This window comes from Mastacembelus armatus, chromosome 13 (assembly GCF_900324485.2).
Source record: "Mastacembelus armatus chromosome 13, fMasArm1.2, whole genome shotgun sequence".
Classification (NCBI taxonomy): Eukaryota; Metazoa; Chordata; class Actinopteri; order Synbranchiformes; family Mastacembelidae; genus Mastacembelus; species Mastacembelus armatus.
Genome location: NC_046645.1, coordinates 801,499 through 829,383, shown reverse-complemented (window position 1 = coordinate 829,383; position 27,885 = coordinate 801,499). Strand labels below are relative to the sequence as shown.

The following is a 27,885-nucleotide window of genomic DNA, read 5'->3' as shown; positions in this document are numbered from 1 at the left end:
ACTACTCAGCCAGGTTAGATTGCCTAATACACACAATAGTAAGGAAACTTTTCTTTTTTTTCCCCCTCCTCTGGACTCTGAGCAGCCAGACGGACACAGTGTGATATCACATTAGCATTATGGTTTGCAATTCACTATTCCCAGGGTGGTGGATATCGTGGCCTAGTGGGCATAATGTGTGTCAATAATGAAAAAGCACCAAAAAAACCTAGAGAGCAGGAATGAATTCTAACAAAATTGGCCATTTGCAGCAGGTTGTAATTTTGAAAATAGCCTTGATTTAAAATTTAAAAAAAAGAAAGTGTTTTGCATGATGCAGCCGAGTCCAGTCTCTGATCTGAAACATCATGTTCTTCACAGAAAATAATCTGCCCTGCTGATCCCCAGGTGACTTGGATAGATTATTAGTTATTTTGTGTGTAGCTTTTCCGCGTTATCATATTTGTTTGCGTTGATTAATGGCTGTAATTTTTACATCTGTGGCGCGGCTGTAAAGCCCCGAGGAATATATTAACCTCTTCTCTATTGTCCCAGCACCCCACTTTGACAATCACTGCTCTGGTTCCTGTCACCTCTTTGTACAGAAGCCCAGGAAATCCTTTTAGTTGACTACACACCATTTAGATCATTTCCCAGTGAAAAGAAAAGCAAATGTAATTTTGCCACTGAATGGTGTGGATTTCGATCTGTGCATTGTCATGTTTGTGTTGTCTCTCTCTCTCTCTCTCCAGATAACACTGGCAATATTGTCTCTGCCTCCCAGAATAATCCTTAACCAGCAGAGATAGGCCAAGAGAAAAGTTCCTTTGAGATAGGCTACTCAGGAAAATTGAAAAAGTTATTAATAATCCCAGTGCCCGGCACAAGCAGACGCACACACACACACACACACACACACACACACACACACACACACACACACACCTTCCAGACTGCAAGAATTAAACCAGTTCTATTTTTTTCCAGAGAAAAATGGGGAAACAATAAGAATGTTATTCTCTGGCAAAATGAACCATGTCGCTCAAGGACTTTTAATTTTATTGCACATTTCATAAAGCAGTGACATTATTTGAAAGTTAAGACGAGTATTTTCCATAATAAGAGGTGTACCAGTGGGAATATCTTCCCATTTCAGTTATAATAAATGTCTGTGCTATATTTTTTTTCTTGAAGAGCTAAGTCCGAGTCCTCTGGCTAAAAGCATGTTAAACCCTTTAGTCCTGAAGCATCATGGGTATTCTGAAATCTTATAACTAAAATAGGTGCATGACAAAAAGCAAAAGCAGAGATTGTGATGACAATATTCAATTTCTGCTGTGGCCTGCTTGAAAAACTCATATTCCATAATTAATTAACAAAATGATATATTATAAATCTGTGTCTGAGTTTTAACTGTGTTGTTTTAACTTCTGCATCATAAATAAAGATGCTCTGAGTTAAAACTGTAAATGAATGTAATGTAATTTAAACTACTTTGGTTCCTCCAGCTCTTTTAAGCACGTACTGACCCACATGGTTCATCCAGGGTGGACCTGTTAATGGAGCGAATTAAAGTGAAATAATGTCTTTTCATTACGGATCCTCAGCGTGGCAGAATCACGGCTGGAGTGGGCTGGGATGCTCCATCGACGGGAGGAGGAGAGAGGGTAGGGCGGAGGAGGAGGAGGAGGAGGAGAAAGAGAGAGAGAGAGAGAGAGAGAGAGAGAGGAGGAAGAAAAGCGCCTGAATCCATCTCTCCTCCCTGTGACGTCGCTCGGTCTGTTCCCGGGGTGCGCTGGTCCCTGGTCCCGTCTCAGCAGGAACCACTTTAGTTGCTGCTTCGATCGTTCACGCAACCTGCGGTGCGCGCGGTGCGTTGCGGTGCGGGTACCTGGTGTCCTCCTCTACTCCGCGCTGCCCGTCTTGTCCCACATATCAGCGAACTGTTTCCACAGTGCTGGAAGAGAGAGGAGATAACCCGAGGCGCTGAATAAGAAGGAGAGAGAGAAACAGAGTAAAGCAGAAGAGGAAGAGGTCGCCGTAGTCCCTCTCCTTCCCCGGGCTCAGTCTCCACCGTGACGATGCTGAGAATAGTCGGCGTGTTGGCTGTGGTGGCTCTGGGGTTGAGCGCCGCTCACACCAAAGGTACGCAGGGTGAAGGGCAACTTGGTCTGTGTGGTGCGCATCTGCCAGTGCGCTACGGTTTCATAGAGGCGGATGTGGCCGGAGAGGCTGTGCGGATGCAGAGAGACCTGATTGCTGAGGCTGTGTCAGTGCGTTTGGTTCTCAAAGATCATTTTCCTGCAGTGTTTCTCCTTGGACTTGTGGAGACTGGGCACTTGGTAATTTTAAGTGTATGACTGTGCAGCTCCTAACAGCACTTGAGGGTATTTGTTTTATCATCCATGGCATCCCTACAGTAGTTCTCTGGAAGACTTATGGAGCTTACCGTGCTCTTATTACTGTTCTTTTATTTGATTAATCTCAGGTGTCCTTACTAGATTACTGATTTACAGACTTTCCCTTTTGTTAACAAAATAGTCTCCACCTCATTTCTCATCATTATGGATATTTTTTGTACGGTGCTTGTCTTAGATAAGTTTGTGCATCTTTCCTGTTTGTCCTGGTTCGTTATGTAAAGAAAGGTGGGAGGGAAGTGGAGCCTAAAATCTCTCAAGTCCATGTTTGTGTCTAAACCTTAAAAGTAGCATCAGAGATCCTGCACTGCCTTATAGTCCAGTTCACATCAGCTGAGTGTTATTTAAACTGTGGTCTTAGTTATTTCCCACAATTCACTGCTGGACAGGGAAGTCCTGATTTGATGACAAAACAACTATGACTATAACCCAGTCAGTATAATATGTCTTTAAACTATAACTAACTATACACATTTTCTGCATTATATACATATAGTTATATAAAAAGCATTTGTCTCAATTACCTCCATATATACTATCTATCTATCCATCTATCCATCCATCTATCCATCTATCTATCTATCCATCTATCCATCTATCCATCTATCCATCTATCCATCTATCCATCTATCCATCCATCTATCCATCTATCTACCAAGACATGTGACAAATATCCTGCGCAGATAAAAGATAATAACATCCAGATGTCATAAATGTGTGCCATGCTGTTGGCAGTTTTGCCTTACTGCAGAGCTAATTTTAGGTCTACCAGTATCCCCACTGCAGCAGGACCGCTCAATTCTCTCGTGAGCTGGGCATGTGCCATAGGTAAATGGGTAAATGTGGCAACAGGTCTGTGCTAACCAACTCCCGGTAGACCGGGACTGGCTTTTTACACAGGGAAATAACAAGGTGACGCTCGTCAGTTCTGTGTGACAGCCAAGAGACACCACAAGTGTGATAAGCTGTTCGTTGTCCTTGTGTCCCTGCTGGTCAGCTGTCTGGCTGCACAGTCTCTGCTGTGTGTGGAGCACAGCATATGCTAATGGTCCTGGTGTCACCCAAGAGCTGGCTCAGGGGTCAAGCTTTTACCTCGTACGTACTTAACGGGATTTACTTGCACGAAACAGTGAGATCACTATCGTGTCCTTCTCTTGAGGATCTGCCGGACACGTATCGGGATTGTTTTGGGAATATTGTATGTTACATATGCAACACAGCAAGAAATAACAGGATAGTTGCATTGTAGGGAAGGATTTATTATATTTTGTGTCCAGGGCCTGGCTGTGAAGTAAACAAATTACTGCCAAGTCAATGGGGGTGGAAAAACCAAGCACACCATGGTTCTAATTGATTCCCTTGGGCCACTGTACAGTGGAGTTAAATCCAGGAGAAAATAAAAGTCTATTGTCTCCAGGATCTGTGTATGTGGATCTGTAGCTACTCTGACCCTCGCTGCTTTTCCTATTTCCTGTCACAGTTGGCAAGAAGCAGAACCCATAAGAAGCAGCAAACCTAAATCATTTCCCATTTCTTACCCCTGAATCTGTCTCTTCGGTTCAGTTTTTGAAACGACAACTGAAATAGTACATTCATGTCAAGTGTGGAGAAGGATCCACCTCCGTGGTGCCAATATGCGAAGCTGTTTTCCAGATAACTTTGAAGCACCGCTACTCCTGTCATTTTCTGTTTAGCCACCGTTTCATTCCAGGAAAGCATGGACGTGCAACTTCCTTTAATCACCGTCACCCCCGAGTCATCCATTCAGACTCAGCATACGTGTGTGTGTCTGTGTGTGTGTGTGTGTGTGTGTCTACTTAGTGTGTGTTTCAAACTTGTCAGTAATCAGGGCTTGAAGCAATAACATCACTCTGTGTGTGTGTGTGTGGGATTGGCCATGCACGTGTGTGGAGAGTGATAGAGTGCAGCCAAAGTGTTGACAGCTGCCAAATATGCTAAAAATGGCTGAGAAGATGATGATGTTTACAAAGGAATTATTGCATTCACAGATACATGCTGTGGCTCAAACGATTTCCCCAGGACCGACCGTGTCGCCGCTCAACAGGGAGAATCTTCTGGCGCTGAAGCAGAAAGAGCTGTGGAGTTTTTGCCTGTGCTGCCCAGAGCTCTGCTTTTGTGTAATTCCAAGCAATATGAACTCTGAATTTAGATAGCTCATTACCAGCACAGTGTATTTTAATTCAGCTGCCCCCTGTGTGTCTCTTTTTACAGCTTTATCATATCCAGATAAACACTATACATTTTTTTTTCTTGTGAGTAAACATGCAAACAGTTAGAAAGTAATGTTCATCCTTTGGAAGAGGCCTTCTGGTAACAGCCTTTAAGTTGTGGCTGTAGAAAAAGTTGCAGGATTAACTGTTGGAAAACTTCTAATTTCCAACAATACTAATCATTTATTTTCTCAATACTTCTGTATCTGTGGCAGGGTGTGAGTGTGTGAGTGTGTGTGTGTGTGTGTGTGTGTGTATGAATGATAAAGAAAGCAGAGGATAGTCTTCGAGTCTTCCCATTAGCAAATATAAAAGCGGGGTGACACAAAAAGGAGCAGATTTATGTTCCCCCTTTGGAGAGGAAGTGCATTGTGGGAGCACTCTATAAATCCTCCAACAAGACTGTGACACAGGATGCGGCACAAATCCTGCCCGTCCTGCCACGTCAGGGGAGGCAGGGCTCAGCGACATGGAGCAACATCACAGATTTTTTTACGAATGCTTGCTTTGTCTTCCCTTTTCAAAGCTCCGCTGATCTCGGTACAGCCCGACGCCGTTCGAAAAGTAGAGGGCTTAGCGGCTGCAGAGGCTGGGGCCGTGCCAGGCTACTGATCCCAGCGCAGTTCCACAACCATCAGAGACAAAAGACAGAAGAAGGGTGGATAAGTTTAAGCTATGGTCTTGAAACAAGCAGTAGAAAGCAGGTTCCTGTGATCCCGTGATTACCGATACTAGATCTGCAGCAAACCTTGTTACTCTAGTATCGCACAGATCCTCCCAGCATACTGAACTTTAGCTTGTGAGCGAACAAAGCTGTTTTATCGCTAATGAGACATCAGACTTTCCTTTCTGCCTCAGTGTTAAGTAAGTGATGACTATGGAGCAACGTTGAGTGGGTGGTTTCTTCTTTGAAACATCCACAAAAAGTTACAAATTAAAGTTTTGTCGCTGAAAACTGTTATCAGACGTCAGTGTAGCGTGCTCACCTATTCCTCTGTGGCATATACACTATATACAGTATCTGACTCCTTTTGTTCCACCTCGTGTATTTTTGTCTCTTACGACTCTATTGTCTTTTTTAGATGTGGAAGGAAGAGTGAAGGCAAAGTGTGCAGGCTTGTAGTTCAGTTTCCGACTGAAGTGGGTGTACTGTGCAGTGAGTGGATGCCTCGTTTTGCTTCTCTGTTTTTATTTTGTGTGCGTCTCTGAGCGGTCATGGTTGACCATACTTGGCAGCAGATATTCAGGCAGCCAAGGCTCATTGATTTGCCCTGCAAACCAGAGAAACAGAGAGAGTTATTTGATCAGAGATGAGGCCAGGGTGGTTTTTGTAAAATTAAGTAAAATGCAGATTGTGTTTTTTGAGGTGCGTTTGGGAAAAGGTAACAATAATATTCTTAACCTTGAAAAATCTGATCATATTTAGCAGCTGCTTTGGTGCTTTCAATGATATCACATGATCTTCATTTTCAGATATTTTTCACCCAGTTAAAACCGAATTGTAGAGAATCAAATATGCAATTTCTTTGCAGACTTAATGTTTAGAGGCTGACTGCAGCATTAGTGAGGTCAGCCACTGTCTGGATGCAAAATGTTGGTGAATTAGAGCAAAGGGCCTGAGACCAAACAATGAAAAGCACAGATGCAGCCTAAAAGGTAAAGGGCAGGGGTGTCCACATATGTTTGACTGGATGAATTCCTTCTTTCTAAAGGTACATCCGTCTAACTTAGGTAGGTAAAAAATGAATTTTCATGAAAATACCTAAGGGTTGTTAATATATTTAATCTCACCTGGTCTTTTAAGAAATAATGAACTTATGAGGAAACTGCATGTCCCTGTGTGTGTGTGTGTGTGTGTGTGTGTGTGTGAGTGAAATCCCTGCAGTGCCTCACTTAGTCCCCACTTCTTCTGGATAATCACGTTTGTTAGACTCTTAACATGCTCCCCTGATGATGGTCTGCAGAACATGTAATGGGCACCACTCACACACACACACATACTCGAGAGCTCTTCAAGATTTCCATGGGACTGCTTCTGCCACCTCCTCAGTCCTTCTCTCATCCATTTGCTCCCGTTTTCCAATCACTTACCTCTACTCCAGTCTCGCAGGTGGAAGCTGGGTGCAGCAGAGACATATTGAGACACACAGACACAGACACACTCTCAGATAACAAAGGGTTACGCAGACAGTACCTGACCTGTTCCTCTGCACCACCTGGGTCTGCATGGCCTCAGAGGAAATGACCAGAGGGAGGCGACAGTGTAGAAATGAATTAGAGGATGAGTGAGAAGAGATCCAGTGAGAGAGCTGCCACTCGTTGTCTCCACGATTCATAAATCTTTACACATGACAATATGGAGTGCTCTGAGTTGAGTGCACGCTGCATCATATAATCTATCCTGTACATTTACTATATAGATTATCATGTTCGGGTTTGCAGGGAGCTGGAGCCTTATAGTGCTTCAATTAAGGGGACACTTAATCATCAGAGTCAGTTAAACCTCAGGGGTCTCAGTATGTCCATTTAGGGAGCACAAGCGATTGTGAATCGGTGCTTTGTTAGTGTCCTTGTCACTAGTGGTAGCATGAGGCAGTACCTGCAGGCTGCACAGGTAGTCCTGTTGGTACATCCGTGCAGTCTGCAAGAAGGTTTGCTGTGCCTCTTTGCACAGTCTACGAATTGTTGGTGAAAGTGAAGGGACAAAATCACAGAACATTTGATATCCTGTTCTGGGCAGCACAAAAAACTGTTGTGTCCCTCTGTTACAATTCCAATTCTTTATAGCTCACTATAACAATATATTGGCACGCTAAGGGCGGCTCCATATTCAGGTCAGCCCTGTGTGAGCCTTAGCTGCCTTCTTCAGCACTGTGAGCAGCAACACATGCTCTTCATTGTCAGTCTGCACACACAACCTTATTAAAAATCCTCAGCACCGTGTATTTACTAATGGTTTGCAAAGCTGATGATTATCCACAGGTATTGGGCTGCTGGTATACACACACACACACACACACACACACACACACACATTAATCAGGCAGTAACTGTCATTTTTTTTTATTCTTCATTAGTCTGCATTCCCTCAATGCCCGGCACAAACACACAAGTGGTCCCACTGTGATTTTGCCTTAATGATTGTGTTGAGTGCTCATCACTTGTGCGTCTCTTCTCCTGTTTGTGCTCACTTTCAATTAATACACCAATTTCCTCGTGAAGGCAACAGTTGTCATCCCATATGCTAGACACTTACAGGCTGAACAGAAGCTGGCAGAGCGTATTCCTATACACCCAAACATTCCTATATGCACACAAACACACACACACACACACACACACACACACACACGTGGGGACTTTAAAAGAACACTTGATATAAAAGCATTACTACACAACCAGCACCAACATTTTCCTCCCCACTTCTCGTTGCACAGCCTTATAGTGCTCAGGGCTTTTAGGAAGCTCTATCAGCAGGAGATATGCTGGCCCTGATAAAAGGCGTGTTATTTAGTGCTGGTTGTTGTGAGTTACAGTAGCAGTGTCAGTGCCCCTGGCATTAGTCCAGTCTGCCAACAGATGCTGCAAAGTCTGTCCCCCGTCTGCAGTGGGTATGATGGGTAGTGATCGGAGACAAGGTCTGCCTGGGTGATGCTTGTTTACCTATATTATCTCTGTCCTGCTTATCGAACTGCTGCTACTTTCTTTTCATTTTCACTGAAATATGAGTCATTGTGAATTTCTGGAGCAAAATTTTTAGCTGAGTGCCAAACATTTTGTCTTGCTTAATACACTAATATCGAGCCTATGTATATTTAATACGTGTTTACTATAAAGGCTTTGAAAGCGACATTGTTTTGATGACCGTGTTGCTTTTATTTTCCCTCAGTAATATTGTATGCTCAATGAAAATTGCAAGAGAAGGTTATACACAAGCAGACATGAACCAAATGCCACTGTCCTTGGTTCTGAAATGAACCAATGACAGCACAAAACAACAAGAATTGGAGCTCTCCGTTGTGCTGAAAGCAGGATCGGTGGAAGATTTCGTCTGACTGTGAGCTAGTTCGTTGTGAGCGGGCATTTGCATACACCAGTTTGCAAGAATAATGGAAGGGTGGAGATATGTGAGAACACACCAGGGACCTGACAGCCTGTCACAGCTATGATAAGGTTGAGCAGTGATTGATGAGTGACAGATGGACGGGTGAAAATGGCCAGGAAATGTGCAGCATCTTAATGAGATTAGCAAGAAGTACCTTTTTGAAACATTTACGTTGTGAAACTTCACGTCAGTGTAAGTTCATGTAATGAGGTACTGACCGTGTGTTTTTCACAGTCATCCTCCTAGTATGAAAGATGAATTTTACACATCGAAGGCTGTTAATTTGTACTGGGGCTGCTGCTGCATGTGTGTTTTTTAAGTTGTATGAAGCCTTTTGTTGCTCCTGTATGAATCTAAATATCTTACTTGAGTCAGCCGTGGCTGAGGACGGCAAAAAATCAGTTTGTTGTGTTAGGAAGAAGTGAGCTTATCAAACTTCCACAGTCTGCTGCTTCTCTTTAGCAGCGTTAGGCTACGCTAGCTGCTTCTAGTGTAACTCGCCTCCCACAAAAACTGACAGCAGTCACTTTGCATTGTGGGTTAATGTAGATGGAAGGAGCAAGAATCTAATCCTGCGTCTTTGATGACTACTGAGAAATATTCTGCAGGGTCACTCCTTGTTTCTCAGGAAGTATATGTTCTGGTGTGAAACAGCAAAACAGTCACTTTCAGATGCATTAAACTTGATGCACTGACTGAGAATCGTTTGTTTTCTTTCTGGGTATGTCCTGGCGTCAGGGCTGCACAGCCAACCATCATAAAGCCTCAAAAAATAAACAGCGTTGCAGCAGTTTGAAGTGTATTGAGTTGTAGCCAGTGATTCTCACACACTGGCCATATTTTTAACCTGCTATAGAAATCCAGCACACGGTGATACATCAATCTTGTGGCTTTGCAACGAGCTCACGGTGACGAGTGTGTGTGTGTGTGTGTGTGTGTGTGTTATGGCTTTTGAAAGATGATGGCTCACAACTTGAAATATGTCCATGTAATATAGTATCTTTTATTGCAAGACATTTGTAAGGATTGTTTGATCACACACAAACTCAAAGACACAGAAATATGTGCGTACACACACACACACACACACACACAGGTGGAGCATTTGAAATGAACAGGTGGGACCAGCTGTGTAGAAGACCTGTCACAAATGCAGTGATTTTATCCTTCCACTGTAACTGGGCCAATCACACACACACACACACACACACACACACACACACACACACACACACTGCCACCTCTCCCATCTGTAAAGATGCAGCCCAGTTCCCTGTGGCTGTTGAATTGCATACCAAAATGTGTGTGTGTGTGGATGGATATATGTGTGTGTGTGTGTTGTTTACCTGCGTTGAGGTCAAATCCTGAGGGATGGGAACTTTCTGTTTTGTTTCATTTTTGACTGGATGCTCGGGGCCTCATTTGTTCTGTGTGTGTTGGGAGAAAGGTGCTGCTATCTCCCTTTCTAAGAAGAGAGAGAGAGAGAGGAAGAGCCCCGAGGACACAGTCAGTCTCCTCTAGTTAGCAAAAAAACACAACTTGTCACAGTTTGATTGGTTTTCAAGCCTGCGTGTTTCAACTTGTTCGTTGTGATTCACACTGTAGCTGCTGCCTTGGCTCATGTGGACCCTGTACCTCGTGTCCTGCATCTCCTCATCCTTTGCACCAGTCCTGCAGCAGACGGCAGCCTGGCTGTGGCAGATTCCCCCATGCAGCCAGGAGGAGGATCTGGGTCACCGTGTACCTGCTCCTCCCACCGCTTTGCATCCTCTCCCTCCCCCGTTGTTCATCCTCTGTTCTGTTTCTCTCCACCTTACTCTCATCCATTTCTTTTCTTTGTCTCCCTTATCATTTCTCCCATAATATCACAAATTCAATCTCTCCTCTTATTTCAGTTTTTTTTCCCAGTCTTAGGTCCTCATCTTTGTCCACGATCCCACTGGGTTCTCTCGGTGTAGCATTAGCATGGAGGTAATTACCGACGGCGAGGTTTAGCCGGGTCTTATCACACCGGTCTGTCCTTCCCTGAGGATGTCTTTTCTTTTTCTCTCTCTGTTTCTGCCTCTTTCACCGGAGCCCAACAAAGATTCTCCTTTTGGAAAGGCGTTAGGTTAAGGACATTTAGACGCTACAGTTTTAATCTGACTTTTGTTTTAGCTCTGCCCTTAGAGTAGGTTTTGTTGACTTTATTAGGCTGACTGGGTTTTATGAAGGCCAAATGGGCCCTGAAGAGAGTGTGAGGCTCAAGCAATAAAACGTGGAAAAACATACATAAACATCCACATGTGCAAACCGTGGCCTGAATGGATTTTCTGTGTCAAACAGAACATGCATGAAAACATGACGCTCATATAACCAACCAAGAAAAAAAACTGTTTGGACGTAGACGACTAGAAGTCAATAATAAGGTGGTGAATAAATCAGGCGCTATATTCATTCATTAAACACTGAGAATGGTTGGCAGGAGACACACACACACACACACACACACACACACACACACACACACACACACACACACACACTCTCTCTCTCTCTCTCTCTCTCTCTCTCTCTCTAAAACCCTTTCTGTCTGCCTCCTCTCCTCATGCCCTCTATTTAAATACCTGTCACTTGGAAACATTGTATGTTAACATGGATACGAGTGTGTGTGTGTGTGTGTGTGTCTCATGTTGTACTGGGGTTGTATGTGTGTGTTTTGCTGTGATGTGTATGTCAAAAGCTAGGTATGATGTTAGGTGTGGTGTGTACATGAGTGTGTGAGTGTGTGTGTGTGTGTGGGGCCCTTGAGTTCTCATTATGGTGAGAGTGGATGGCCATGCTCAGCCCTAACATCTGTCTCTGAGAGTGGAGGGGCCCCACACTGAGCTCTTAGCCAGAGATCACCCTGAGAGGAGAGGGCACTTTCTGCTGCGTATTAAACCACACTGCTGCACCTCACTGCTCCACTCAAACTCAGCTCTAATCATTTTTATTACACAGCGTTTTTACAACATAGTGCAGGACATCTGACTTTTGTTGTGTTGAAATTACATATTTTCCACTTTTTGCAAGTTTTGAGGAAACTTGTGATGGGAACTGATGTGTTTTTATACACGTGTCTTTGATTTTCTGTGATCAAACTGAAAATAATACATGCTCTTCCATACAGCATGTATGAATATTGTGTCCTTTGGTAGATATTTGCACAATAGAGCAGAAGATGTTGGCAGAGGATCTATTTTATCTTCTCATTATCATCAACGTACAGTCGGCTATAGGCTGAAAATTCCCTCATTTTAATGGGAAAAGAAAAAACTTTCATAGTTTCTCATAATGACAGATGGTGGAAAGAGTGAAGGGCCAATAGAAAAATGAAAATCAGTTCAAGCATTTTGTTCCTGGGTCTCCTGAAGGAAAGAACGAAGAGAAAATGACGCCCGTGGGAGAGTGGGGACATATTTTAACATCAGGGACCACGAGTTTATGAAAAATGTGGACTTAACTTAGAGAAGCACAAATTGCTACACACAACCTTTAAATATTTAAAGTGATTTCATTAAAATACTATGACAAGGCTGTGCTGCGATATCTCCGGATATGACAGCTAAGCTTATTCTTCTTGTATTTTTATGTGCATATAATAAAATGGTATATTTAAAAGGCATTTTTTCTTTTATTTATGGAGTAAACAGAAGTTTATTATTTTACAACACCGCTGTGTTTAATATTTACAAAGCTGAACACATGGTTTGTATTAGTCCAGTGCTGTTTGCTGTGAAGCTCCATGGACGTTGCTGTTGAGGCAAAGTGTTTTCCTGACTCTGATCTTAGATACGCTACATGGTCAAATCAGTATGTGGACATATAAACATTACACAAAAATGTTAGCACCTCATTCTGGAACCACAATGTTCTGCTAGAACCGAAGGATCTCCACGTTACGACAAGACGCATCTAACGCTTGGTGTTGGAACCCTTGATGTTCCAGGGTTCTTCTGTGCAGGATCTGTGTGTCATCAATTCGATTTTAAAGCTTCTCTATCTGACCAACTGCATCTCCTGTTGCATCCAGTAAACTCAGCTATTGTTTTAATCTTCATATCTTTAAATGGATCATTATCAAAGCCACATCTGCTGAGAAGTAATGTGAGAAAGCACAATAGGTGATAACATCATGCATTAGGTTGAGCTTATTACTGACTATAAAATGCAACCGCTGCGAGCAGGCATTTGCATTAGGCTGCCACTCAAACGAGGCAGTGAAGGCTTTCATAAATGAACAGAATGTCAAATCTATATCATGAAGGATTAAGCTACGTGCACGGTGTTTGAATGGTTTTTGATCAAATCACTTAACAGGTTGAATTCTTTTAAGCCCTCAGCCTTATTCCATCCACTGTTGCATAAAAAAATCACTGTAAATCGTGTCACAGGGGGCCCAGCACAGGCCGTGGAAAATAACCCTGGATCAAGAGCGAGCGAAACGGGCTGTCTGAACATTTTTGCTACAGCAACTTCTACCACTGCTCCTGTCGTTATCCTTATATATGTGAAGGCGCTCACCAGTCATCCATTGCGAGATCTATGACTAACTTGAATTTATTAGCTCTGTCGCCAACTTTACAGTCAATTTAACAGCTTTCACTAAAAAAAAAAAATGAAGCCACCTGCTGAATATGCTCCACCTGACTACATGTGTAAAATCCTGAGAAAAGACAGTGATAATAATTATCTGAAACCTCAGCTTCCCCCCCCCCAAACTGCAAATGAGCTGTGCAAGCTTTTCTCCATCACCATTTATTCTCAGTTTCTGGCGAGTCATGCTAGAATATATTCAGTAGATATGAAACAATCCATCTTTGCCTCATAAATCCAAAGAAATATCAGTGTTCTAATCCTTCACTACATCTCCAAATCACACTTTTATGATGCTGAAATGCACACAGCTGCTGCCTTTCACTCTCTCAAGCACACACATACATGCACCATTAAAATATCAATGAGGCCCACAAACAAATAGATTATATCTAGCTGTGTGGCATTTCCTAGGTGCTATTTGCAAGCACTCAAGTTCTGGCCACCCAATGCTCAAGAGCATATGAAATGAGTGTGTGTCCCGTCCTGCCGTTCTCTGCCCTCTGTGTCTTTTGCAGTCCCGGTGGGAATTTCTTCATTTGAATAGTGACAGTCCTCCGCGGCTGCCTACAAACAAAGGTGTGTTTCTTTTCTTTTCTCCACACACCTGTGGAGGGATGTAAACATGCATTCACACATGCTCGCATGGTGACGCATCCCAAATCTTGAGTCGCTCCTCCTCCGCTAAGTTGCCGCTGTCTCCACTTCTTATTTATCTACCTCCATTTTGTACCTTTTCTCACTGCGTGTTTACGTCAGTATCTGAATGTTTGTTGTGGTGCAAATGACTTGTCTCTGGCTGGGTGGGTAATTTTCCAGTGGCATCGGTGCTTTCATCCATGCAGTCTCTCGGGGTGCGGTGTTTATGAATTGACGTCGGAATCACGCCTTTGCCACTTTCTCTCCACTTCCAGCACCTTGGGAGAAGAGGTGGGAGGGTCTCGGATTCATATGCAGATGCTGAAAAAATGATGGAAATCTCTGACAGACTGTTGCAAGAGGGCAAAAGAAAGGCAGCGGCATAGAATAGGTGAGAAACTGACTGACAGGTCGAAATTGAAATAGGAAGAGCACAGTGAAGCCAGAGGAGTGAAAGATAGAGAGAGAGAGAGAAAGCAGGACTTGGAATGAGATTGAGAAAATTGGATGGATATTTTGTTGAATCACATTTAAAGATGTTATCTGTTATATTTTTATTATTAAAATCAGTGTTTGTGTTTCTCTTTGTTGACGTCTTTAGCTGTCACGGGACTTTGTAGAAAAAAAAGAAACGCTCGTGCAAGAAAAGCCCATATAAGGAAGGAAGCTGATATTTACCTGCAGTAAACAATAATAAATCTCAGTTATGCTCCAGCTTCCTGCGAATGCACATTTATTCATCGCTATACATAAATAATGCCACTTCTTTGTGCACGTAAGATAAAAAAGTGTTTTGATACATCCTGGGACAATTGTCTTCTGGACATGAGGCTCATTAGATCTTTGTGTGCTCGTTATAATATGGGCCCACATTGACAAGTGATGTCTAACAATAAGGATTCCTCACATATCATACTAACTACGATTATAAGAGGAATTGCAGTATAGATGAAGGACAACGCACAAAATACTACTTCATTCATGTACTACAAATGTGTTTTTAATTAGCTTTTTGATTGTTGTACTTTGGAACAGTTTCAACATGATGTGCTTTAATTATCTCAACAGTGATAAAGGCTCTACATAAAAGATATAGTACAAAAAACAATTAAATAGTAAATTAAAGATAACAGTTCATTGTTAATGACGGTGACAATTGTCTTAAAACGTAAGGTATTTAACTTTTATAAGAAGAAATAACATGTTTTTTTTCATCTCCCTGAACCTGGTAACATGAAATATTAAAAATGCCTTGTTACGTAAAGTACCAGTACTGCTAGAAGTTGAGGTAGGGCATGGTTTTCTTCGTTTTGATACTCTGGTACTCAAAGCGAAGTTTCCATTCCCATTGGGAGGGCATTGGACTACCTTTGTTTTCCAGTGCACGATGCCACTCCCAGCTGCTGCAACAGTAAAAAGAGCCCCAGCTTTGTTGGCTCTTTTTACTGTTAAACTTGTTTTTGTCTGTCCTCTATTCTCTGGAGTCTCTGAAACTGCATGATGAAATACAGAGGTAGGGTTAGCAGCACTGAGACTCAGAGGCAACGGGAAGGGGATTATAACGTTTGCTCTGCGAGGCTGTAGAGAGCAGATGAGTTTTGATTTGAAAGCAACTGGCTCTTATATTGACTCCGTATAAAGAATGAAGGAATAATCTCACTTGTTTCTAACACAGATATGCAAACACACAGTTTAATGTCTGTATGAAACTTTCATTTCTTCTCCACTGATCTTTGTCTGCCTTCTCTCTATATTCATCTACCAACACACCTGCTTTATTTCCACCTGCCTCACAGAGCTTTATTATTTACCACTGAATGGAAATGCTTTGTTTGTTGGATTAAACTTATTATAGACCACCACGTTTACAACAGTGGTCATGATTTCTGCGTTTTTTACTTTGTCGCCTTCTCTCCCAATGTCACGGACGTAGAGAGAATTCAAGGTCTCGCTGAACAAATACGGTTAATAAAATGTCAGCAGGAGGGGAAAGAGGGTATTTAATAGCAGAGAGGATTTGGGCCTGTAGCAAGAGATTAGGGTGCAGTAGGGTGCAGTGTTTTACTGGGCCAATTCTCTCCAAGTCATTCTCCGTTCCCTCCATTCCATCTCCCAGGTTTATGGACAGGAAGGTGTCCATAAAGTTACACGGGTGAATGGACGCAGGATGGAAGTGTGTGTGTGAGCGTAAGGTTGGGTGATATGTGTGTATTTGCTTGCCTTAGGGTTTGGCCGATGCAGGTTTTTTGAAGTCTGGTACTAATGGGCCTTTTTTTTGTCTGAGGTTGCTGACAGCAAGTATTTTATGGTGAAATTTGGTGCCTTTTAAAACTTTACACGGATCAGTCGCAACATTCAAACCACCTGCGTAGGATCGTATAGTATCGCCATTGTCAGAACAGCTCTAACCTACCACAAACGTAATTACGCACATACACCCAGGGGCTCGTGTGACGTAAAAGAAAACGTGACTCACCTTATTCCATCGCTCCACGGTCCAGTCCTGATGCTGAGGTACCTACTGTGGGCAGTTCCAGCAGTGAACAGGGTCAGCATTAGCACTCGGACTGGACTGTGGCCACACAGGAGGTGCTGTTTATTTCTCAGCCACCGTCATGTTTGTCAACAGTAACCCTTCTCTGGGATCAGACCACGGGAGCCAGCCTTTGTCCCCCCCCCCCCCCCATGCACTTCAGTGAGCTGTGGGTGCTCTTGGCACTGGTTCACCACTTTCAGTAGCTACTGAATACTAAGAACACCTCTCAAGACCTGCCATTACAACTTAACCCATGTTATAGCTATAGATCCTCATGCTCACCCGTTTTTCCTGCTTCAAACACATCAGAAATAACTGACTGTTCCCGCTGACAGGTGCCATTGTACCAAGAAGGTCTGTGTTACTCACTTTGCCTGCCAGTGGTTTAAATGTTGTGGCAGATTAATGTGTACAGGCCCCTGGTACAAAACAGGTTGTGCATCTATGGTGTAAGCAGACAAGGATACAATCACTAAACATATGTCACAATAAAATAAAATAAAATAAACTACATCTATGTAACAAGGAACATTTTTAAATCTTTCAACCCTGAAATTTACAGAGGAAACTACAAAGAAAGCCACAAACTACTGGTGCTGTTCTATAAAGTTCCCTAATTGGGTTTTTGGCAGAATTCCCTGCTCTAAAAACCTGAGGCTCTTCCCAGAGATCAGAGGTCACGACGAGTCCTTTACCTTGGTAATTAGCTCACCTTAATCCGAGATGTGACACGGAGCCATAGGGAGAAGCTCAAACTAGAGTAATGTGTGATCTTGCTGCAGATAATCTGGACCAGACAAAAACATCACAGCAGCCAACACGTGACATGTTAAAAGCACAATTGGCTTTTTTCCCCAAAGATTTCCTTAGTTGGAAAAGTCAGATTTCACAGGGAGGGAAAAATGTCGATCTCCACCACTTCCTGAAGGAAACATCAGACTTTTTAGCTACTACATGCTCCAGTATGTTCATCAGCTGGTCGCTGTGTGTATCGGTCTGTTTGTCTGTTGTTGATATTTAGTGTAGGAGCCACTTTTACATCGTCACATTTTGCTCACAATTCATATAATCCACAGTAACTGATCACCACAGTTCCCCACAGTAAAGCCACAGTATAATATCGTACCTGAATAATTGGGGTGCATATGCTCGCTCTCACGTGATTCGGTCCGTATCTTGAGGCAAGGCCTGGATGTAATACAAAACCAGTGCAGGTAGATTTGTAACAGCTGATGTTCAGTTTTAATTTTGCTTCTATTAAAAAGTTTATCAGATAGAGCGTATACTCTGTGTCTTTAGGCTACACAATTAAGAAGAGTTAGTGTTTGCTGAAGGCAGCTTTGTATTTGAAGCAGCTAAAACTAAATGCATAAAACATGATAGCTCCTCTTCTCAACATTAGTAAACAATGGGCATTCATGCACAGTAAACCTTTGCACTGTGTCCACCTGCTGCTTCATCTTATCACACAGCCCCGCAACACGTTTTTCCACTGAATCCTTATTGTGCACTTCAGCTAGAGTCGGTATAATTTGGCTAAATTACGCATTTTCTGCAACGTGTTGTTGCAAATAAAGCAGCTTAAAGCTTCGAGTGGGTGGACTTAGAGGCTAATGTGCTCTGAAAGTAGCTGCTAACACTAGCACTGTTACTGCTCCCGCGGCAAATTGCCATGTGACCGGCGGGTTTTTTCTCTAATTCAACTCCGTGTTGGTCTCTATTTTATCAAACAGCCCTTCACATAGAGAATTTGCCTAAAAGGGTTTTTTGACGCTCATATGGCTTTTAGACTTTTTTTTTTTTTCTGTTTTCGGTTTTGAATCAAATCAATTGTATCTCTGACTCTTTTCACCCTTACTGCATAATAAAGTGAAAATATGTTGTTGTTGGTTTCACAGTTGCAGACTGTAAATTTTGCATCTTTGCAGTCCAGCTCTGCCACATTCAGCTCAACTGGAGAAACACCAGGTCTCACTCCTTTTGAACCAATGCAGCACCGTTACTGGCACTGGCTGCCAGGGGCAACGGCCCGGCTCCGCAGGATTGGAATGTGTGTGCGTGTGCGTGTGTGTGTGTGTGTGTGTGTGTGTGTGTGTGTGTGTGTGCATGCGTGTGTGTGTGGGTGGATGGTAGGCAATCTGTCGCTTGTTTACACTTTATATATCACTCTCTGGGTGCTGTAAATCTCTATCGGTGCCTGTCCATGGCCATCTTCTCCTGGTTGGATTACTGTACATCTGCTTTGCTTCCTGGCTTCTGGTTCTGCTCTAGGCTGTGTGCAAAATTTCCAACTTATCTTTTTTTGTTATTGTAACTTCACCCTGTTCTTTGAGCTGCACTGTGCCAAAAAAAAAAAAAAAATGTAGAGTTTGTTTTTATGTTAATCTTATTTTTTTCTGTGTCCGACAGATTTGGACTCTGACTCTGGTTTTCAATGTGGTAAATAAATGTGGAAAATCTGACTGATGATATTTTTGAAAGTGTTATATCCCCCAGGCTGCCAGGTGCTAGCTTGCCAGCCTCCTCATCTGAAAAGGTTGGGAACACTTGCTGTAAATCACTACATGACACACTTTCCTGTTTTTGTGAGTGAGCGCTGGATCACTCGCAGCTCTGACATCCGTTAAACTTTGAAAGCCTGACGCTGAAATCGCTATTGATCTGCGTAATGGAAGGCACGAAGCTCCTATCGGTGCGGTGATGTCACAGGAACACACAGTCTTATCGTGCTGGCTGCTCGGAGATGGAACCTGCGTTATCGGCCTATCGCTAGGTGTCACTTCTTCCACCATTGATCTGTTCACCTGAAATCTGGCCAACCAGCAGCCAAACTACCTGAAATTAAAGCACAGAGGGAAATGCTTTTGATGTAAGCTGATAAATACCCTGTGCCTCCTTAACAGACACACTTCACAGGTCATTGAGAGGCCAGGGCTGTTATCGTGAAAAGCTTGCTTCGCTTATGGAGCACCATCTTGCCAAATGACAGCGATGGCTCCAACAGAAAAATCAATGCCTTTCCACCCCCGTAGGGTCGAGTACCTCTAAAAGCATTTTCTATCCTGCTTTTCAGCTGCATTTATTAATCTTTCAGCAGCTGACTCTTGTATCTCTCTCTATCTTAACATCTGGGATAAAGCTTAAGTGGTTAGGAGCTCCCCTCACTCCCCTGCCGGAAAAAATGAAGAGCTCACTCAAACTGATCTTTTTCTTTGCAGACAGACAACTGAGCTTTTGTTGTAGATATGGATAATCTAGATTGTTTGTTAATAGACTCCAGGTTTATTAATGGACTGGGTAAGGACAGGCCCTGAGGAATTGCCACTTCTGTGTTCACTGAACTAGGAGAAGTACAAACCAATTTAGCTGTTGTCTTGCCGTTGGTGTCATGAAGTAAACATAGTCTAATAAATATTCAGAACCATCCTCGCTCTCGTCTTTTAAGTCATTCAAAGGAACTTGAACATTTGCAAAGTGGGAGAATTTTACCCATTTTTACAATCCATTGACTGAGGCAACTGGATGGGTCCGGGAAACGTGGTGCTCAATTTGTCAGATCTTTTCAGTTGTGAAGGAATGAGAAAGAGGGAAGAGTTTAGGGGGTGTCTGGCTGGCTGCAGGCCCGTACGACTATGGCCATGGGCTGTTTGTCTACGTTGTCTGATTCGGCCGCTGATGGAGGTATTATTTGCAGTTCGAGTAAGGATGAGTTGGAGCAGACTCTGCGGAATACGGGGGATTTTCTCAGCTCTTAGCTCAGGGGTAGGGCTACGAGACAAAATAATCCCTTGACAAGTGCAATATGAACGAAATCCTCGATGGGGAAAATCCCATGTTTACTCTGACATACAACTCCAACACTTCCATTACTGCTAAGACTTGGTGTGTGTGTGTGTGCGTCTGTGTGTGTGTTTGATTCCTTGACCAGGGCAGTTTCATATATGCCAATTTGACAAGGGCTGTTAAATTTTATTAGCTGGAGACTCCAAGTCCATTTGCACTTGACTGGGCTTGGGTTTGAAAATTCACACATACACAAACTGTTTTTATTGCCATCATTTTGAGGATCATCATTCATTCCAATATTCCTAAATCTGAACATTAACCACCACATACGCCACTTAATTATAATGTCATCATGGACGATCCACCGTAAATCATTTCAAAACATTTCAAAATAGTTTTTTACGATTGGTTGAGGTGGGAACGTCGGACTTAAAACACAAAACAAAGACATTTAAAATGTTTAGTGCCAAATGTGCAAATAATCTAAAATCAGTTTACACGTCTGAGCGAAGCCTGATTGTTATTAGATGTACCACAGAAATGTTTTCTCCTCCTGCTGCTAATTCTTCCAGCGTGCTGCTGCGCGGCTCGTATCGCTGTGGCTACTGTGGCAGCGATGACGTGATGAGGATTGTGAAAGTGTCTGAGCAGCGGCTGCTCGGTTTAAATGCTGTCATCTCCCAGGGGATGGATGCTCACGTTAAAACTGGGCAGGCCAAGCTGTTTTGTTATTGGATGACTAAAAATAAAAACTCATGACCTTGTCTGGCCACTGATGGCAGAGTAAAGAAAGGAGGTGAGATAGTGAGTGTGTATGTTTTTGTGTGTTTGACAGCGAGGTAGCGACAGGAAGTGGGGGAGGATGAAAGAAGACTGCAGGAGTAAACATTAGATGTGGAAAGAGGGAAACAGATGGATGCCATGACAGGGAATATATAAATATAATGATGATAAATAGGACTAAGAATATGATAATTGGGTTTAGACGATGTATATCAAGGAACTAAGAGCAGTTCAAACCTATTTGGACAATTTTAAAATCAGCTCTTGTCCTCTAACTTTTGACCTTCCCACCACACAGAACTAGCATTCGTCTTCCTCTAAACTTGTTTTTTTCTAAATGCTCTTCAGAATACATGAATCTAAAAATGCCTTGTAGTGTAGATTGCACACAGAGAGCAGCGTTTTCAATGTAAATCTGAATCTTTACAGATACAGCGAGGACAGTAAAACTACAGACCTCTGCTCAGTTAAAAAACATTTTTAGTGATTCATTTGGTCGCCTAACTGCAGCCCTTGCTGTTGTATGTTAACTGGCTCAGTAGTAATGATGCTACACTGGGACATAATAAAGATGAAGACAGCTAATCAACCAGGGAGCCATAGAGCTGCTAAGCTCATATGCAAACACTGATGCTTCTTCTCTACTCGTGCACAGTGGGACCATACAGCCTGCACTTTTCTTCCTGGCCTTGTGCAGGGCAGGGACCATTATAGGGAAGGTCTAGTACAAATACTATTTAAAGCCTGACTGATAGCACCAGAGGAAATACACCAAAGGCAGCAGGAGAATAGAAATATGGAAGCGATGTAAACAGAGCTTAGGTAAGGGAGAGCGGTGAAAACTGTACAGTAACAGGAGGAACGTATCATTTTTTCTATTTCTCTCATGAAACGAACAAACTGCAGCCCATTATATTTAGTATCTCCTCCTCGGCCATTTGTTGCTACCATTCAAAGTCAAACCATAACTGGGTTACTCTGATTTGGAGGGACAGCATTGATGTCATCTGTCTCCTGTCGTCAGTGACGGGAGGAGAAACTTGGCGTGGTGCTGTTTACCAAGGCCGTGCAGCTGTTAGTTAAAGTTTTATGGCTCTTGATTAACAGCAGACAGATTCACTGGAGCCTCTGCGTCTTTTCCCCCAGTGTTTCTGAGTCTGTGTGCAGATGCGGCACTGATGTGTGCCTGATTGTGTTTAGAAATGGCTCAACATTGATATGTCATAAGCTGAACCAACAGAACTCTTGTCATTTTTAATAATGTACTTCAGTGGCTGTGCAACATAAACTCAAGGGAACGATGTAGAAATACATGTTTGGGATTTGGCAGCACTTTGACAGCGGGAACACTATTATTGTCCTTCCTGTTCGTCTTCATACGCAGCCAATCACATCATTTCCACTCCAGTAGCACTTTCTTGCAGCAGGTTGTCAACTGCTTTGGTGTATCCATGCTCTTTTTTGACATTTCAAGACATTATTGTGAGTTTTTCATCACAATACCCATCAAAGCGTGAAGAGTTTCTCTTTGTGGACAGACCGACCATGTAATTTGACCAATGTCAGATGAAAGTGCACAAACAAATGATAATATTAGAAAGACATCTACAATTTCATTATTCTGTGTTTACGTCCACCAACAAGAATGTAATCTGAGCCATGCTGAACTCTTTCATTGTCACTGCACTTTCCCCAGATTTTGATGAGTGGGCTCATCACATGCAGTGAGATAAGGGTCCCGTCCGTGCTCTCGGTCGTCTCCTGGGAGTGAGGAACAGCAGAAATGTGCTGAAGCAAATGGGCTCGGCTCCACTGCGTAAACGACCACTGGGCTAATTGGCTGGCTGTGAGCGTTAATGTGAAACCCTGCGATTCTCTTCCTTTTCCTCAACCGAGTCGCAGAAGACAGCAGCCTCCCTTTGTAATGGAATTAGTCAAAAAACAGAAAATGACCTGGTTTGAAAATTAAGGAAATGTGATATGTGGTCTACAGTAATTAGTGCCTACAGAGTTAAGACCGAGAGCGCTTAGCGTGAGACTATTCCCATGTGAACCAGGCGTAATTATGATGGGATTTCTGTCTCGTCTTCCTCCCTGTGAAGAAACAATTTTACTGTTACGCCGCTTAAAAAAAAAAAAACAAATAGAAAGGAGGGGAAAGGATCAGCATCAGTTGACAAAAAGAAGCATCCTGAAAAGTGCCGCAGAGGCAGAAAGAGCTTCATTTCACCCCCGTGCAGCATCATCACTCTCCTGGTCTCTCCTCTTCCTCCTTTCTCCTGCTGCCTTCCACTCCTGGAGAAACAGTAGAGCTGCATCAGACGTTGTATAGAAAATGTATAAAGGCTTTTTTTTGTCAGTGCGTTGTGATCTCCTCCACAATGAGTGTCCACGCTACTTTAGGATGAGACATTCAGCTGAATGTCGTGTTGTTTTGCTGAGCTTTTAATAAGTGTTTGTGTGTGTGTGTGTGCGTGTGCGTGTGCGTGTGCGTGTGCGTGTGTGTGTGTTCTGCTTTTTGGCTGGAAGCCTGCTATTTCCTTTGGGATGTGGCATTTTCCACTGTGGTGTCTGTTTCAGAAAGAGTCTGTACTCAAGTGCATAAAAGAGCTGAAGTCAGAGAGAACTTAGCCAAAACCTGACAATGCTATCTACGCTCACAGCCCCAGTCCACACTCGAGTCTGAACAAAAGCTCCACTGCTTGACAAACTACACTACCCATAACCCATTTTCATGACTACAGTGGAAAAAGACAATGTTTACATAGTATGTTATAGTCACAAGCATCATTACACAGAATCTATAGGGTCCATCAACTCAAATGGCAAGTCTTTAGCGTGGGGCCATTATTGCTCCTGGAACCTCTACAGTATGCACGGAGTCCAAAACTATCCCTAATGACATTTCCTCTTTGGCAGCAGCCGAGTGTGTCGTATCGTTGACTGGATGCATTGATAGAAAGAAAGTTAACAGAGTTAGATGGTGAAAAGGCACAAGACAAGCTCCCTGTGAAGCTGCACAGCTACAACAGACGGTTAACATTTCAAACAAAGACGAGGGAGAAGTGTTAATGTGTGTGTTCGTGAGCGAGGCAGAAGCTTTTTGTAATGGAAAACAGGGTATAAATAATCCAAATATGACAAGGGAGATGGTTCACAGAACAAAACTAAAAGGGTTCACGGGTCCATTTATTCTCCACAGATAATAATGAGAGGATCGATTCAGTGCCTGAGAGTTACAGTATGTTTCTGCGTGAGATGGAATTGTAAGCAGGACAGATAATATATGTGCATAGATGTGAATATCTGCATTTTCTTCCTCTTAATTTTCCTCACTAGTCCATTTCGTCCCCACATGTTGGTTTTCAGTCAAAGGACAGAAAACAGAGCACAAGTATTAGCTAAACATGAGGACACTGTGTCATCGCTGTACCCCGACATCAAAATACAATGATGTGTATGTAGGTGTATGTACTTTCTCTGTGATTTGCCGTATAAACTTGGCATTTTGGCATTAAAGGGGGCGACGCTTTCGCTCTGCGGATCGAAAATAAGCTGGTTTCATCTGTTACATACAAGGTAGTTATTGAACAAGGTTTTCACATGACTGCACTTGCAAAACTGTGACATGTTTACAACCTTACTCAATTATCTAGATTACACCTTTCCAAAGGGATAATTAATAGAAGAGTCCATAAACAGCACGGGTAGTCTTATATGGTCACCTGCTGGTTTGTGAGCAAACCTGTTATGTAGCTGTCAAGTGTTGTTAACCGTGCTGGGTTTGGATTTGGGATGAATAAGTTAATGGCTGTTTAATTAAGTGAGCGGTGTGCCGTTTGGTATTCAGGCTTCGAGATGAGTACGGTTTTATTAAAGTGATTTATTGTGGCTTGTAGTTGTTCTTTATTAAAATGATCCGTTATGTAACATGGCATTTTAAATTGGAATTAAATAGTCGATATTTCCACTTATTCTGAACAAAGACCCACCTTGAACACACCGTCAGTTTTCCCCTTACTGTACTGATTAAGCTCTTTAAAATATATGGGAAAATTGCTCCCTGTGAGAGGACCAGCCAGAGCAGACACAGCAGTCTTCTACAGCTGCTTAACTTCTTTTTACCTTCACCAGCCATTACCTGTGGCCACAGGAGATCAATCATAAGAGATCTGAGCCCCGACTGCTCCGATAAAACCTTTCTTGGTGTCAAAGCCATGACTTTGTCTGTTGAACGTCCTGTCTCACGTCTTCTCTTTTCATCAAGACTGAAAAGAGAAGAGGATGGGGTGGATATTTATCTCCTCAGGGGACACATGAGGGATTTTTGTGTTCGGGTTGGTGACACCCAGTGGGGCCGAGAGACACGCCCGCCCGATGCCTAATCAGATCAAACACGTCCTCTGCATTACCGCTCTGGAAGCAACCAGCAGGCCGTTTTAAAACTCCCCTGCCTGACCGGTAATTGTTTGATTACTGATGGCTGGTGGGTCATTAGATAGGAGGAGAAGATGGACGAGGCCGTTAAACAGGGGAAACTAGAGAAATGTGCCCAATTGCTCTTTTATGTAGACATCACTACAGACTTCCACAAAACAACAGTGAAGGGTATTGTGAATGTGACTCAGATTGATGTAATGCAGTAAAAGCACTTCAAAGGGCGCATTAGCTTCATTGGAGGAGAAATATGATTTTATTATTACTTTATTGCCTTTTTGCTTTGCGTAATAGTCAACAAAGCATCACGGAGAGGGAATGACACGGGTGCCGACCTATATCACTTGTACATTCAGCTGTTTGATGCATATAGCTCCCATAGGAGCAACTTCCAACGGTATAATGCTTCTGCTAGAGGCGGAATTTATCTGTTCTTAAGTGTCTGTCTAGAGCCGCATAAGAGTTTAGTCTGTATCATATTTAAAGTCTCTTTAGTCCTGTAAGATTAACCCTTCAACAGACAAGAACATGGAGCTAAATCTGCAAAACATTTGTGATCGTGGGGGCGACAACTTCTAAACATCATAAGGCCTTTTTTGTTTTGTGTGGCCATGAATGTTAGAAAGTCAAGATCTCATTGACAGTAGATGGTGAGTATTTTACCAAGTGACAATGATACGTACTTAGACATAATGGAGGTCTGTCTGTTGAAGCACTTCCTGCATCTGCCTCTTTCTGAATTGCACAGATCCAGTACATGCTGTTCCATGAACAGAGTCAAAATATTTGGTAATAAATATACCAACTGTTCTCACTAACTACCTGTATATCTATAATCCTAAGTCTTGTTTGGTGTTATACGTCAACATTAGAGAAACCAATGGCACTAATGATACAACTGCTATTGATATTATCCTCCATTTTGGCCTATTACCAATTGATAATCCCTTAAGTGAATCTGATCACCCACTGACCCAGTGACAGCAGATATTTTTGAACAGGTTTGCATTTAAATTCACAATAAAAAATAATACTCAAAAAAAAGCTCATATTTTAAAATAGTTATTTCAGTTTTAATATTCTGACCTGGATTAATCGAACCCTTAAAAGATTCAGAGCAATATTGGGAATCTTTGTTGTTTTAATACATTTAATACCATTTAATACATATCCCCGGGAATATATTAATGTATTATTTATGCTTGTATGTGTTTAATGGCCGGAACTATGTACATTTAACTGAAGACATTTTAATATCATAATAAATAGTTAGTCTAAAAAACAATATTTGCAAAATATTATCTTCAAAATATTGTAAATCTGCAAAATGTCAACATTTCACTGCAGCCAGATGTAAAAGTGGATACACACACACACATATATATATATATATATATATATATATATATATATATATATATGCGTGTGTATAAAATACACAATTGCTTCCACCATATTACAGTTTTGGAGCCGATCATCAATCGATGTTTCCCACTGAAACTGAGGCCCCTCTAAACCTCAGGTCTGTATCTCCCTCGATACTAAACCTGTTCCAGGATAACTGATCATAGTTTGTGCCTGTAACTTTGTTAAAAGACCTGCAATGTGTTTTTTCTTTGCTGTAATGATTTTTTGTGGCTGTTTCCAAACTATTCGTCGAAACAGGATTTCCCCCAGTTTGCAGTTAGAGTGAACCAAGTGGAACCAGCTGTGGGTTTGTTTGTATTCTCCTGCTCACCTGCAGTATTGTTGACTAGTGTGTCAGGTGCTGGTACGATCTCCTGTTCCAGCGTCGTTTCACCTGGGAGGTCGATGATGCGTCGTTTCTGCAACAATGCTCCTCATGGGTTCATTAGAGGCACCAAACTGTGGACACGCTTACAAAAATGCACACTTCCACGTGCACTCACACCACTGAGAGATGCTTTAAAAGTCCCTAGAGAATTGGCTGTGATTATTGTGGTTAGCGTGATTGCTATCATCGTCTCCCATCATGGCCATTATCAGTGGAGCATTTCCCCGCGCGCTCCTTTCAGCTCAGCGCTCTGTTTACCCTAATGTGAGCTGGGGGGAACATAGCAGAGAGGCGTCTTCCATAAACACCTTGTTATCTCTCACTCCTTGTCTAATTTACTCTCCATTCTATCACTCTCGCTCATTTCCCCCTCTCTCTCTCTCTCTCTCTCGATGGGTTGTGTAGGGCTGGAGCTCCCCGGCTGAAATGAAAGAAAGAAAGGGTTTTATATTGTGTTTTTTGGAGAGTCATTTCTCTTTGTTGCTCGGCATCAAACAATGTGCCGATGCTCGCTTTTCCTGGAGTCCTACAGTTATGTGTTGTTTTTTTTTTTTTTGTCT

The 27,885-nt window shown here is 42.6% G+C and overlaps 1 protein-coding gene across 1 annotated transcript in view; it reads left to right on the top strand.

The window, feature by feature from the left end:
• Positions 1-2,051: 2,051 nt before the first annotated feature.
• The window catches only part of LOC113137710 (calsyntenin-2-like), a 191,864-nt gene continuing 166,030 nt past the window's right edge, over positions 2,052-27,885 (top strand). Inside the window, exon 1 of the mRNA XM_026319561.2 lies at positions 2,052-2,124. Coding sequence (XP_026175346.1) covers positions 2,061-2,124 — 64 coding nt within the window. The 5' untranslated portion in view covers positions 2,052-2,060. The remainder of the gene's footprint in view (positions 2,125-27,885) is intronic.